Raw genomic sequence first — 14,557 nt, forward strand, 5'->3', positions numbered from 1 at the left:
GACCATTGTTTTCAGAACTCATTTACAGTGAGATTTGATGATCCTGGTTGGACACAACATTTGAACTCTTTGAAACCACTGGTAAGATCACCCTCATAGATTGATCTCGGTAAGATCACCCCCATAGATTGATCTCTTTTGTATACTAGAAAAGAAATGTTCATACCTCACAAAGTAGGGGGCATTAACCATTGCATTTTTGTGTTCGATTATACATGATAAAGCAATTACATCTTGACGCATGTTGTTTGTATCTCCTCTAAATCTACTTGGTAGGTCTCGCTCAAACTTTCACAGCAGAGTGAACTTAATATGCAGATGAAAAGTATGGAATTAAGGCTCTAACCAGCTTTGGCAAAATTATGTCCCTTTTCTCTTTTCCACTTTGAACAATGACCCCTAAATTTTGCTTTTTGACAGCTTTTGCTCAAAATGTTACATCTGAATTGCTTTAATGAGTAAATGATTGTTGAAAAAGGACTTTTGATGCATCCAGTTTTGTTTGTATGTCCCTTTGTCAGTTTTGCCACTTGAACAAATACTGTTGTAACACTATTCCTCCTAAATTGCTTGGCAAACTTTGCTAACTCTTTCACAACTGAATGGTCTTAATGTAAGATGTTTGTACAGAGAGGAGTTTTGCTTAGACCAGTATTGGCAGAGTTATGACCCATTGTAGGGTGGCATATAGCAGTTGAACTGTCAGTCAGCCCATCTGTCAGTCTGTGTGTCCGTCCCAAACTTTAACATTGGCCATAACTTTGCAATATGGAAGATAGCAACTTGATATTTGGCATGCATGTGTATCTCATGGAGCTGCACATTTTGAGTGGTGAAAGGTCAAAGGTAAAAAAAATAAAATTAAAGTGGCGCAGTAGGCGGCATTGTGTGTCTGACAAACACATCTCTTGTTCCACTACAGCATATAAAATCCCAAATTGTGTAATTACAACTGCTCCATTCTGTGCTTGATTGATTATGCTCAAATTTGTACAGCTGAGTGATCTTGATTTGTTGATCTTCAAGGAAGGATCTTAAGCTGCAACAAATTTTGCCAAAATAATAGTTCTTTGTTATTTGTAACATTTAGTGTGTGTATAATCAAGTCTTTTTTATCTGACTCACAGAATGGTGGTGGTGATGGATTTGTCTGTTTCCAAAAATATGTTGTTAGCGCTCACTTTTACTAATGAAAGATAGCAAAAACAGCTGCAGTATAGTTTCACAATTTGAAGCAAAGATTTTTTATATAACACAATCCTAATTATCAGTGTTATTGAACATTCAGATCACTAAAGATGTCTGTTAGAATATAAAACAGCAGAAAATATTACTTCTTTTTATGGGACCTTACAAAAACATGTTTACAATCATCTCAACACCATATTGAATATACAATGTTATAAATACACTTTAAAATAGACCGTAACTATGATGTATTGTTGAAATACTACAACAGTTATTTTCTATTCAGGGTCTGACAATACTTGCAAACACTTGTAACCTGCAAACTGCAGACTGGTACAGCCAATTTGCAGACCATGTGGCCTGTGCTGGGCTGCAGAATGAGGAGACAGTCGCAGTCGTCAACAGAAGGTATAGAGCTCTTGTATCCAAAAGACGTGATCTGTTATTTATCAAGAAGCAATTGCTAACACCATTTGGCGTGAGAAATTTCCATTAAGATACCTCAATGTAGTAATTTCAATGCAGAATGCTAAACTTTAGTGTAGACAAACATTGTGCTATTTGGAGCCCTGTGATTGTAGAGAGAAAAAAAGTTGTCCAACCGTGCAATTTAAAATAATTACTGTTTATTTGTCTAACCCTTCTTGAATCAGACTTATTCAGCATATATTCCTTTACATTGTGGTTATTATCCCCCGCAATAGGCGGAGGGATATTGTTTTGGCGTTGTCCGCCCGTCCTTCCGTCCGTCCGTCTTTCCGTCCGTCCGGAGCCATATCTTGCAAGTGCTTTGGCGGATTTCATTGAAACTTGGTATGAGTATATATATGGATAATAGGATGATGCACGCCAATTGGCATTGTACACCATCTGATAATAACAGAGTTATGGCCCTTTGTATCTTGGAAAAATGCTTTTTTAGTGTCTAATATAACAATTTTGTGTCCAGAAGCATATTAGCGGGGGATATCAATTCAACGAATTTGCTTGTTTAATCTGTGTGTGCATGGCTTAGTACAATATTTTGTGGAACAAGAACCCAGGGGTTTCCGTCAGTAAATTAGATCTACTGTGAACCATATACCCAACTTAGTAGAGCGCTGGCAGAAGCATGTGCTCTTAGTAGAGCACTGGCAGAAGAATGTGCTCTTAGTAGAGCACTGGCAGAAAAATGTGCTCTTAGTAGAGAACTGACAGAAGTATGTGCTCTTAGTAGAGCACTGGCAGAATTATGTGCTCTTAGTAGAGTGCTTAGTAGAGTGCTGGCAGAAGTATGTGCTCTTAGTAGAGCCCTGGCAGCAGTATGTGCTCTTAGTAGAGCACTGGCAGCAGTATGTCCTCTAAGTAGAGCGCTGGTAGCAGTTTGTGCTCTTAGTAGAGCCCTGGCAGAAGTATGTGCTCTTAGTAGAGCGCAAGCAGAAGTATGTGCTCTTAGTAGAGTGCCGGCAGAAGGTTGTGCTCTTACTAGAGCGCTGGCAGAAGTATGTGCTCTTACTAGAGGGCTGGCAGAAGTACCGGTAGGTGCTCTTAGTAGAGCGCTGGCAGAAGTATGTGCTCATAGTAGAGCGCTGGCAAAAGTATGTGCTCTTAGTTAAGGGCTGGCAGAAGAATGTGCTCTTAGTAGAGTGCTGGAAGAAGTATGTGCTCTTAGTATTTCGCTGGCAAAAGTATGTGCTCTTAGAAGAGCGCTGGCAGAAGTATGTGCTCTTAGTAGAGCGTTGGCAGAAGTATGTGCTCTTAGTAATTCGCTGGCAAAAGTATGTGCTCTTAGTACTGGTGAAGAAGCTTATCCAGGAAAAAAGAAAGTAGGTTAACTTACCACTGCTCTATGAAGAATATAAGTAAAAACAGTGAAAACTCCATTCAACCCATTTGACCCCACATTATATGCCCTAGTCTGTGTTTTCAGATGTCTGTGTCCCCTGGCAAGGGAGATTGGTTTCTCAGAGAAAGCCCTGGAAATATTTACAGTGGAGAAAACTCTAGGAATGTTCCAGCAAGTTGTAGGTTGAAAAGAAGCTTGATTGTTCTAATAGCCGTGTGCTTATTGCTGAAAATGTTCTCCAATCTAGTGTTTTTTCCAGGCCGTTTTAGCGTGGCGCGGCGCCATGCCCTTTTTTTGCCGTGCCACGCTGCCCCTTTCAAAGCCATTTAGCGCCACGCTGCCCTTTCCAAGGGCCGCAGCCCTGCGCTTTCATGAGCATCCACTGTTTTCTGTCCTCTTAAAAGCTGCCATGCGCCCTTATTAATAACATCTTTATCGCCGCTTGACCATGCTTCTAAGCCGAATGTATCTGAGTATGGCCTTAAGGCAGCGAAGATTCCCGCGGTTGTGAATTAGTCATGCGTGAATAACCCCGTGTCAATATCAATCGATAATGTCAGTGGCTTTGCTGTAACAAGCACACACACCCCGTAATGTGTACTCCTCCACAATAAAATCTTTGACAGTTAATCCGGAGACTTGTAATGAAAACGTCGATGTTATCCTCGTTAAAATTATATATTTCATGCATTATTCAGTTATATCATAACATTTATTTTTAGGCAAAATATATTTTTAAAAAAAGTTTTATCTTGATTGTTATCGTCTTTAAGATAATTAGTTATTGAAACAAGAACTGTAACGTATACTAATTAAACAAAAAGCAAATCAGGAATAAGACGGACATATACGAATTTACGTTGCTATGCACAACTGTCGCTTACATCATTTTAACAACTTTACAAGATGGAGGACTATACAAAAAATTAATTGTGCCTATCGGCAAAAATGGCATATAACGATCGAGTTAACAATGGAGATCATACATTTAGACGGGATTAATGAAATGCCTATGATAATCAACGATGCACAAAACGTGTTCGATACCAACAACATACTTATTAGTAATCTACTCAGTAGATGATTGCCACAGAAACGAGTGTTTGCAAATCGTTAGCTTCAGTTTACTTGCAAAGTTAAAAATCTGACAATATTATCATTAGAAAACGGGATAAGACAAACATGGTTTCACTTATATGTTAGTGGATCTGTTTATAATCAGATTCATATGCATATATTGCTTTATTATGTTTGTCGTGCTGTACAGTTTACTGAAAGTTTGAAACAGCATGGAACTTGCAAGGTATATATATTAAATAATATTAATTAAAGTAAGTTAAATACATCTATTACCATTAAATCTGTGTGTTTATAAAAAAAAATTGCACACCTGCCTCTGATTAAATGTTTCTCCGAAAAGCAGGTATTCACGGAACGTTTTTGCCCTTTTTTTGCCAAAACTGCACGTTAAAATGCCCTTTTTGAAAGGAATACGCCATGCCCCTTTGCCCTCCTGGAAAAAACACTACAATCACTTGTACTTGTATGGTCACTGAGCAGTAATATACAGAATTAGCTTGGCTTCAATCATGGGATTATGATTTTAGCAACAATGATTGAAAGTAAAAATCACAATCAAAATTGCTTTATTTTGCAATGATTGTTTTATTGCTGTCATAAATAAGAAATACCTGTTATTACAAGGACACTGACCTTTCTTTTTGTCTCCATTATTGCATAATTATTTCCCAACTTTACAAATGGCATACTTATAATATGAAATATATAAATATAAGTATTAACAGTTTAGCAAAAATAATTATTTATTACATTTGATTTTATGGATGTTAAATGTGTTTAGATAGTTTCCAATCTTTTGTTTAGTCAGCAGAAATGACAACAAAGGAGCGGGTTCAGCGGGCCAAGTCTTTCATCCGCCATAAGATTCCTATGCCCAACATGGTGTCAGTGATTTTAAAGGAAAAATTCACAGGTATGGTACAATGTCACACAGAATGCCTGAATGTAACATTTTTCATATTATGTGTGTTTATTATTCCTTTGTGTAAAGAACTATGTTTCTAGATGTACTTCACTTTAAAAGGTATCTTAGTCTTGCAAACAAAGTAAGGTAAATAAAGTATTTTTGGTCAATGTTTGGTGCATTTAACTTATGCTTCATTTTGTTAGTTGTTTCTTTTTACCTGCTGGTTGGTGTAAGTAGCTATGAATTCCAGAATGTTGTAAGTACCTGTTTAAGCATGAATGAGTAAATATAAGCTACCTCCTGAATGTGTTACTATCATGTCCCTTCACTCACTTGCTACCTGTGTGCTGAATGTGTTACTATCATGTCCCTTCACTCACTGGCTACCTGTGTGCTGAATGTGTTACTATCATGTCCCTTCACTCACTGGCCACCTGTGTTCTGAATGTGTTACTATCATGTCCCTTCACTCACTGGCTACCTGTGTGCTGAATGTGTTACTATCATGTCCCTTCACTCACTGGCTACCTGTGTGCTGAATGTGTTACTATCATGTCCCTTCACTCACTGGCCACCTGTGTTCTGAATGTGTTACTATCATGTCCCTTCACTCACTGGCTACCTGTGTGCTGAATGTGTTACTATCATGTCCCTTCACTCACTGGCTACCTGTGTGCTGAATGTGTTACTATCATGTCCCTTCACTCACTGGCTACCTGTGTGCTGAATGTGTTACTATCATGTCCCTTCACTCACTGGCTACCTGTGTGCTGAATGTGTTACTATCATGTCTCTTCACTCACTGGCTACCTGTGTGCTGAATGTGTTACTATCATGTCCCTTCACTCACTGGCTACCTGTGTGCTGAATGTGTTACTATCATGTCCCTTCACTTACTGGCTACCTGTGTGCTGAATGTGTTACTATCATGTCCCTTCACTCACTGGCTACATGTGTGCTGAATGTGTTACTATCGTGTCCCTTCACTCACTGGCTACCTGTGTGCTGAATGTGTTACTATCCCTTCACTCACTGGCTACCTGTGTGCTGAATGTGTTACTATCATGTCCCTTCACTCACTGGCTACATGTGTGCTGAATGTGTTACTATCATGTCCCTTCACTCACTGGCTACCTGTGTGCTGAATGTGTTACTATCATGTCCCTTCACTCACTGGCTACCTGTGTGCTGAATGTGTTACTATCATGTCCCTTCACTCACTGGCTACCTGTGTGCTGAATGTGTTACTATCATGTCCCTTCACTCACTGGCTACCTGTGTGCTGAATGTGTTACTATCATGTCCCTTCACTCACTGGCTACCTGTGTGCTGAATGTGTTACTATCATGTCCCTTCACTCACTGGCTACCTGTGTGCTGAATGTGTTACTATCATGTCCCTTCACTCACTGGCTACCTGTGTGCTGAATGTGTTACTATCATGTCCCTTCACTCACTGGCTACCTGTGTGCTGAATGTGTTACTATCATGTCCCTTCACTCACTGGCTACCTGTGTGCTGAATGTGTTACTATCATGTCCCTTCACTCACTGGCTACCTGTGTGCTGAATGTGTTACTATCATGTCCCTTTACTAACTGGCTACCTGTGTGCTGAATGTGTTACTATCATGTCCCTTCACTCACTGGCTACCTGTGTGCTGAATGTGTTACTATCATGTCCCTTCACTCACTGGCTACCTGTGTGCTGAATGTGTTACTATCATGTCCCTTCACTCACTGGCTACCTGTGTGCTGTCCAGGCGCCCGTCAGCTGCTGTCCCAGGGTACGGCTGACATCCTGCTGGCCTCCTGCACAGACTACTGGGATGGGGAGGACCTGCGACCTCTCACACAGAGTGACAGGTAGGGCTCAAACTCATGTGCAGGAAGCTTGTCCACTGATGTTATGCCCTCACCCACTATAAGAGTGTCTGCATTATTATGCCCCTGAAAACAGAAATTGACAGGTAATATATTGGAGTCATTGACAGTTGGTTTGACCATTGGTCAGTCTGTCCCAATGAAAGTTATAAATTTGTGTAGCAAACAACTTCCATATTTCTCAAGCAATTTATTGAAACTTTCAATAGGTTGATGCCATAAAGTGAAGGTGTATATTTGTAGTGCCCAAATATTAGCTCATTAGTCATTTGCTCTTAAACATATCTTACAATATGTGCAGAGGTATAAGTCATGCTTGGGACAAATCTCTAGTACCCCATGTGGTTTAAATTATAGGATTTTGTTTAGTGTTGTCATATTTCAGTCTTTGGAGGCTGTAAGCAGCAGAGCTATTTTTGTTTTGTGGATGAAACATAGTTGCAATCATTTGTGCACCTAGTATGTTTAACAATGTTCTGTAGATGCATCTGTAAATAGATTGTTATATTATTTTCTAGATGGATCATATTTTTTTTGTATACTAATGTACACTTGGTATACTTTGTCAGTTAGTTCCGGTCCAATGATTTTAACGGAGTTTTTGCTCTTTGATTATGAATGTGTCACTTTTTGTTTCTGGGCAAGCTTTTAGGCACTTCTTTCTTTGATGAAACTTTATCTGCAGCATTTCTATAGAGTGGAATTCTGAATACTTGTCAGGTTGTTTCGCGAATAATCTTAGGAACACAAATCTAAATATGATTAAATTTTCTTTTTAGGGTGAATATGCCCATTTTGTGAGGTTGTTCCGCTTATTGATTTTGCAGGGAGTTGGTGCCCTTTTAAATAACAGGTCTTTTGAGCGTTTAATATTGACATTTATGACAGTTTTTTATGACATTTCAAACACAGCAGCCCAATTGGGTGGGCTTGCTTATACTGTCAGGTTGTTCCCTCCAATACTTTTTATGTCCCCCACCACTATAGTTGGGGACATATTGTTTTTGCCCTGTCTGTTGGTTTGTTTGTGTGTTTGTGTGTTTGCGTCAAACTTTAACATTTGCCGTAACTTTTGCAATATTGAAGATAGCAATTTGATATTTGGCATGCATGTGTATCTCATGGAGCTGCACATTTTGAGTGGTAAAAGGTCAAGGTCATCCTTAAAGGTCAAAGGTCAAATATATAGCTTCAAAGCGGCGCAGAAGGGGACATAATGTTTCTGACAAACACATTTCTTGTTTAGTTTTTGCTCTTTGATTAATATAATAACATTTTTCATGTGTATAAAGTTTCTGTCTCAGATCACAGAAATTCAGGTAGGTTTTGACGTTTGCATACTGTCAAGTCATATTTCTCCATTGAATTTTCAGGGAGTAATTGCCCCTTGTTAGCTCACCTGAGCACAACGTGCTCATGGTGAGCTTTTGTAATCGCCTTTTGTCCGTCATGTGTCGTCCGTCGTCAACATTTGCCTTGTGAACACTCCAGAGGCCAAATTTATTGTCTGATCTTCATGAAACTTGGTAAGAACATGTCCCATTGAAACCTCGACTGAGTTCAAAACTGGGTCGTGCTGGGTCAAAAACTAGGTTACTAGGTCAAAAAAAAGAAAAACCTTGTGAACACTGTAGAAGTCACATTTGATGCCCAATCATCATGTAACTTTGTCAAAATGTTTGTCTAAATGATATGTTGGTTGAGTTCAAAAATGATTCCGGTCCCTTGAAAAACATGGCCGCCAGGGGGCGGGGAAGTATTCCTTATATGGCTATAGAGAAACCTTGTGAACACTCTAGAAGTCACATTTTTTGCCCAATCATCATGAAACTTGGTCAAAACATTGGTTTTATTGATATCTCGGACGAGTTCAAAAATGGTCCAGATCGGTGAAAAAACATGGCAGCCAGGGGACGGGGCAGTTTTCTTTTTATGTATATAGTGAAAACATGTGAACACTCTAGAAGTCACATTTTTGGTCCAATCTTTATGAAATTTGGTCAGAACATGTGTTTTCTGGGATATGACGGTTGAGTTCGAAAATGGTTCGGATCAGTAAAAAGCATGGTCGCCAGGGGGGGGGGGGGTCATTTTCCTTATATTTATATAGTAAAAAAGCTTGTGAACACTCTAGAAGTCACATTTTTTGCCTAATCATCATAAAAAAATTTCTGAACATCAATTTTATAGATATCTTGGAAGAGTTCGAAAATGGTCATGATTGGTGGAAAAACATGGCCACCAGGGGTTGGGGCAGTTTTCTCTATATGTATATAGTGAAAACATGTGAACAGTCTAGTTGTGATAAGCCATAATGTTAAAGAAAGATAACCTGTACATACTTTCTAATAGTTAACTAATAGTTAACTCCCTTGTATAAACCTGGGATTTCTTTCATAAAATGTGGTGTACATAAAGACAGTAGTTTGCATGCAATTTAATAAACCTATGTCATAAAATGACTGTACATGTACTAATGCACTGTAGAGCCTTATCTTTGATCTTTACTGATAAGCCAAGTTAACCTACTGTGTTTTGGTATATTTAGCAGACTACTGTGCTATGAAACTGTTTCCATTGCAACCTTGTTATTTGGCATTTTCTAAATTAGACAGACTCTTTTGATTGAAATAACTTTTGTAAATTAATTCTTCTTATTTTTTACATTTGAGTCACTGGAGTTTTTCACTCTCCATAAATTGTGTTCTTTAGATTAAGTTAGACTTATAAACTAAATTTTTGAAGCAACTTCTAGACTAACAGTAACTAATATTTATATCAGATTTTCTGACAGATTTTGAACTTCTTTTTACATTCATTAAGGTATTTGCTGTATTTGTTTATTTTTTACGATGCATAGATTCTTTAGACTAAAGTTAGTTATTTTCATTAAAGCTGCTTTGGTTTTCACTTATAGATTAATTCTTTGAGTGTATTCAGGCGTATCTGACTGGATGCCTTTAGTTAATTGAATTACAACCAGTAAGTGTGTAAGAAATAAGCGTTCTTTAATAAGACTTGATAAATATTTCCGTATTACATAAGTGCTCACAAAGTTACATAACTCGTAACCGTCCCGTGACTGGTTCACTTGTGTAAGCGAACGAGACCGCACTACCACAGCTGTTTATAGTAAAACATTGTGAATACTTTTAGTCGCATTTTTAGTTCAATCTGAATGACACTTTCTGATCTTCACACATGGTGACAATCTTTATGAGCATAATATTTTTTGCTCAGGGTGAACTTTTGTGATCACCTTTTGTCAATTGTCTGTCTTCCGTTGTGCGTCATGAATATTTGCCTTGTTAACACTGAAGAGGCCACATTTATTGTTGGATCTTCATGAAACTTTGTCAGAAGATTTGTCCCAATAATATCTTGGACGAGTTCAAAAATGGTTCCAGTCTGTTGAAAAACATTTCCGCCATGGGGCCATTTGTTGTTCATTCTTCATGAAACTTGGTTAGAACATTTGTTCTATTGATATCTTGGGCTGCAAAGAACAGGTCATTTCTTTTTATCTCAGGTGAGCGACTTTGAGCCTTTCAGGCCCTCTTCTATAATAATTTGTTTCCACACAATAAATCCATATGTTGACAAAGGGGAAAAAAGAGCATCTATAATTTTATTTATTATCCTTGTTTCAGGAAGAAGATACTGGACTTCTATCATCGCACAAGTATTGGTTCCTACTGCACAGCGTTCTCCTATTGTCCAGTGCGACAGGGTATTGTGGGATACTTTGACGACATGTATATCGAAGTACCTGATGACATGCACAATTCTAATTGCCATGGCAGCTTATCTTCTGTGTATGATTATTTTTCATGTCGTAAAATGTATTATTTCAAAGATTTAAAAGGAATGGAATGGTACAAATTATTTGCTGTATCTTTAGGACACTTGTCCGCATGACAATCATTTATTAAATTCTTCCATAAAGTGGTAGGGGGGATTATTAACCCATGCCAAAAAATGTTTGAGGCTGGGGAATTTTAGGAATTTCAGTCTGTCAGTCAGTCAGTCTGTTAGTAAGTATGTAATACTTTTGTGTATGCCTGTATTTAAAATGTCAGTGACATGGAAATGATGTGCAGAAAGCAAGAATAAGTCACGCAGGCTGAAGGTCAATGTGTACTTCAAGGTCAAAGGTTTGAGTCTTCATTTGTGTGTCTGCTTCGTATCTCCTTTATAATTTGAATTTGTATGTTAAACATGGCGTCAATGTTGAGGTTAATGAGAGGATGTGCTGAAAGAATGAATCAGATTTGTTGGCTTCGGGTCAAGGTCATACTTTAAGGTCAGACGTTTAAACCTATTTAAGCATTTTCATGAAACTTGGCTACAATCTTAAGTTTATCCAGATGATATTCAGATGGCATTAATCAGTCAAATATCATGAGGATCAAGGTTATCCTGAAGGGTTTAAAATTTAGTCTTTTTTTATGTCTGTGGTCCATATCTCCTATACCCATTGAAGGATTTTCATGAACTTGGTTAGATGTTTATGTCATTGAGACCATGTAACCAAGGCATGAGTCAGTCTTTCCAGGTCAAGACAAGGTCATACTACTACCTCAAAAGTTTGAGACATATATCTTGTCAGGTATATACATCTTTTTCTGATTGAATGGTTTTTATCAAATTTGGCCACACTATTAAAAGTATTTGGAATGATGTTGTAGTATGGCATGAGTAAGTCACACTGGTTCAAAATTAAGATCACCACTTCAAGGTTAAAAAAAGTCTCATTGGGGATATATGTGTCCCTTGAACTGTCTTGTTTATGTTTGTTTTAATTTTTAATTGCAATAGCCTTCACTTTTGCATTAAGCTATTAAATTGCATTTAACAAAGAAAGTATCTTTTTCTAATAATATCTCAGCCAAGTTAAAACTGATTATTGTCAATTGTTAAAAATGGCTGGGAAGTTTTTCTTATTTTGCATTAATGAAACCTTAAGAACACGATAGAAACCCCAATCTTATCTCAACTTTATCCTTGTTTTCATGAAATTTGCTCTGAACATTTGTTCTAATGATTATTCAAGCGAGTATAAAAAAGGTTTCAGCCTATTGAAAAGCATGGTGGCTGGGGTGAGAGCATTAAGTCTTTTATGGGGATAATAAACACTGCAGATAACACAATGTTGTTTGAGTTCTTGGCAGGCCTCATAAACGGATGATATGCTCGAAACTTGGTCGAAATATTATATTTTGTTTATATGATATGTTGGCTGATTTCTATTAAATACAGAGATCAGGACTTGGAGCTGCTATCAGATGCCCGAGGATTGTGGGACTTCCCCTACTCTTTCAGTGCTGACTCGCTCATCGACGACTCCAGTATTCAGTCAGTTGATGAGGGAACCGGCTTCCAGCAGTGGCAACGGAACCAGGTCTTCATAGGGATGATCACCATGCAGTACCAGGCCAGACAGGCAAGTATTCGGTGGGGTCTTTGGGTTTTCATGAGATGGTGTTAAATTCACGTTATTGAATAGGCAATAGGTAATGATGATTATCTGTAAAAAAATAATTCCCATTTTGTTGTAAAATTTACCATCAAAAGGGCCCAGCCATATTTTCCCCCACTGTTGAAAAAAAGCTTTAAAATAAAAACTGTACACAGAGTGATCAAATTGTATAAAGAAATTTATGGGAACATGAAATGGTGCAACTGGGTATTTTTGGTCAGTTTTTAGTGTAAATTTAAGGAATAAGTGTCCTACTTACACATTTACAGTAAATATAGTAGCATCATTGATATGTACAGTGTAAGATATGATGAAATGATGTAAATAAAATATTATATGGTGAATTTGTATATATGTGGGTCATGCAAATGATGATATATATTTCAGGATTTCATTCAACTGATTGACAAACTGGAAGGGGCTTGTATAAGATTTGTTCATTTTTCACAAGAAAATGAAGTCCGAAGCAGGGTAATTTACTATTCTTTGCTATTGTAAACAAGTATCACTAGATAATCATACATTTTTTAGCTCAGCGCTTTTGGAGAAAACCCGAGGTATTGTCATAGCCAGCTTGTTGTGCCATCGGGTCGTGCTAAAACCTTAACATTTTGTTAAGGTTTTGAACATTGGCTCTAAAATCAAATTGCTTCCACCTACGTTGAAACTTCATATGTAGATGCACCTTGATTCTACATGCCACACCCCATTTTTGGGTCACTAGGTCAAAGGTCAAGGTCAATGTGACCTTAAAAAAAAATCCTGACAAGCTTTCATTTATGCAAAACTGCACCGGTAGCAGAGCGTGGCATCCGTTATGCGGTGCTCTTGTTTATGTAACCATTAATATGATAATGTAGAACTGCTATTGAAACGGTTCTTATTAATCCTTCTCGGCAAAGCGGGTGGGGGATTTAAGGAATCTCATTTGTCTGTCTGTCCGTTTGAATGGCCATCAGTATGTGAGTCCGGCCATTACACTCATGTGTCTTTATGTCTCCTCAACTCTTTTTGAGATGTTTATGAAACTTGCCTCAAATGTAAAGGGCATTTAGATAATGCGCAGAAGGCAAATGTCAGTCATGTGCGCTTCAGGTCGAGGTAACTCTTCAAGGTAAAAAAAATTATTTGAGCTTCCATCTTTGTGTGCACTCCATATCTTCTATACCCTTTGAAGTATTTCATGAAATTTGCCTCACATAGTTAGGGCATGGATGCTTTGTGCAGAGGGGTTGGGACTCAAGGTCAAGGTCATACTTCAGTGTCTAAGATTTGACCATCCATTTGTGTGTTTGTTTCATATCTCCTAAACCCCTGGTAGGATTTTTATGAAACGGGGCCAAAATGGTAAGGTCATTGAGATGATATGCAGGAGAAAAGAATCAGTCATGACATCACAAGGTTCACATCTCTTATATGACATTTTAAGGTTCATATCTCCTATATTTATGAAAGGATTTTTGTGAAACTTGCCTTAATGTTTAGGTCATTGAGACCATGTGCAAAAGACATGCGAGCTCAAGGACAAAATACCATGCATGTCAAAAGTTTGATTCCACTTTTTTCAAGTCAGCTCATTATCTCCTCTATCATTTGAAGGATTGTAATAAAACTTAAGTGCTTAGGACAATTTGCAGAGGGAATGAGTCAGTCATGCTGGTCAAGGTCACTGTCCCACACAAGGTCAAATGTTTTATCCTCCTTTTTCTAGTCGCTTCTATGTTTTCTATGTATTGAAAGGTTTTTATGAAACTTGGCTTCAATGTTCAGTCACATCAGCTCAAGGTTAAGGAGATGCTTGAAGGTAAATAGTTCAGCCTTAATTGTCTTTTATATGCTTCATAATTCCTATTCCCTGTTAAGAAATTTCATGAACAATAAATATCATTCTGAAGACATCCATTAGTCATGCTGGCTCTAAATCAAGTTCACCACTTCAAAGTCAATAAAATCTTGGATAGGGAAATAGCTGTCTGTTGGACTGCCTTGTTACAGAATTTCGCTTTTAAGAGTTATACTTAATCATAATCATCATAATTGTCTTTGTGAGATACAAAAATTACTGGTTTTCATTAATATTTGTTATACCTGTTTATTATATTAAACCATTTAGGCATATATACAAAAAGTAAAAATAACAAACACACAACTTTTTTTTGAATGCCCATCTAGAGTGTAGTATCTTTAAGAACATGCT

At 37.7% G+C, this 14,557-nt stretch overlaps 1 protein-coding gene across 5 annotated transcripts in view; it reads left to right on the forward strand.

Moving 5' to 3' along the window:
- The window catches only part of LOC127866243 (transmembrane protein 94-like), a 97,639-nt gene that overhangs the window by 61,560 nt on the left and 21,522 nt on the right, over positions 1-14,557 (forward strand). For all 5 annotated transcript variants that reach the window (XM_052406667.1, XM_052406666.1, XM_052406665.1 and 2 more), the window contains 8 exons: positions 16-81; positions 1,475-1,596; positions 3,098-3,191; positions 4,898-5,006; positions 6,761-6,863; positions 10,532-10,696; positions 12,141-12,324; positions 12,748-12,831. In XM_052406667.1, the coding sequence (XP_052262627.1) occupies positions 16-81; positions 1,475-1,596; positions 3,098-3,191; positions 4,898-5,006; positions 6,761-6,863; positions 10,532-10,696; positions 12,141-12,324; positions 12,748-12,831 (927 nt within the window). The remainder of the gene's footprint in view (positions 1-15; positions 82-1,474; positions 1,597-3,097; positions 3,192-4,897; positions 5,007-6,760; positions 6,864-10,531; positions 10,697-12,140; positions 12,325-12,747; positions 12,832-14,557) is intronic.

This window comes from Dreissena polymorpha, chromosome 2 (genome assembly GCF_020536995.1).
Source record: "Dreissena polymorpha isolate Duluth1 chromosome 2, UMN_Dpol_1.0, whole genome shotgun sequence".
NCBI classification, from domain to species: Eukaryota; Metazoa; Mollusca; class Bivalvia; order Myida; family Dreissenidae; genus Dreissena; species Dreissena polymorpha.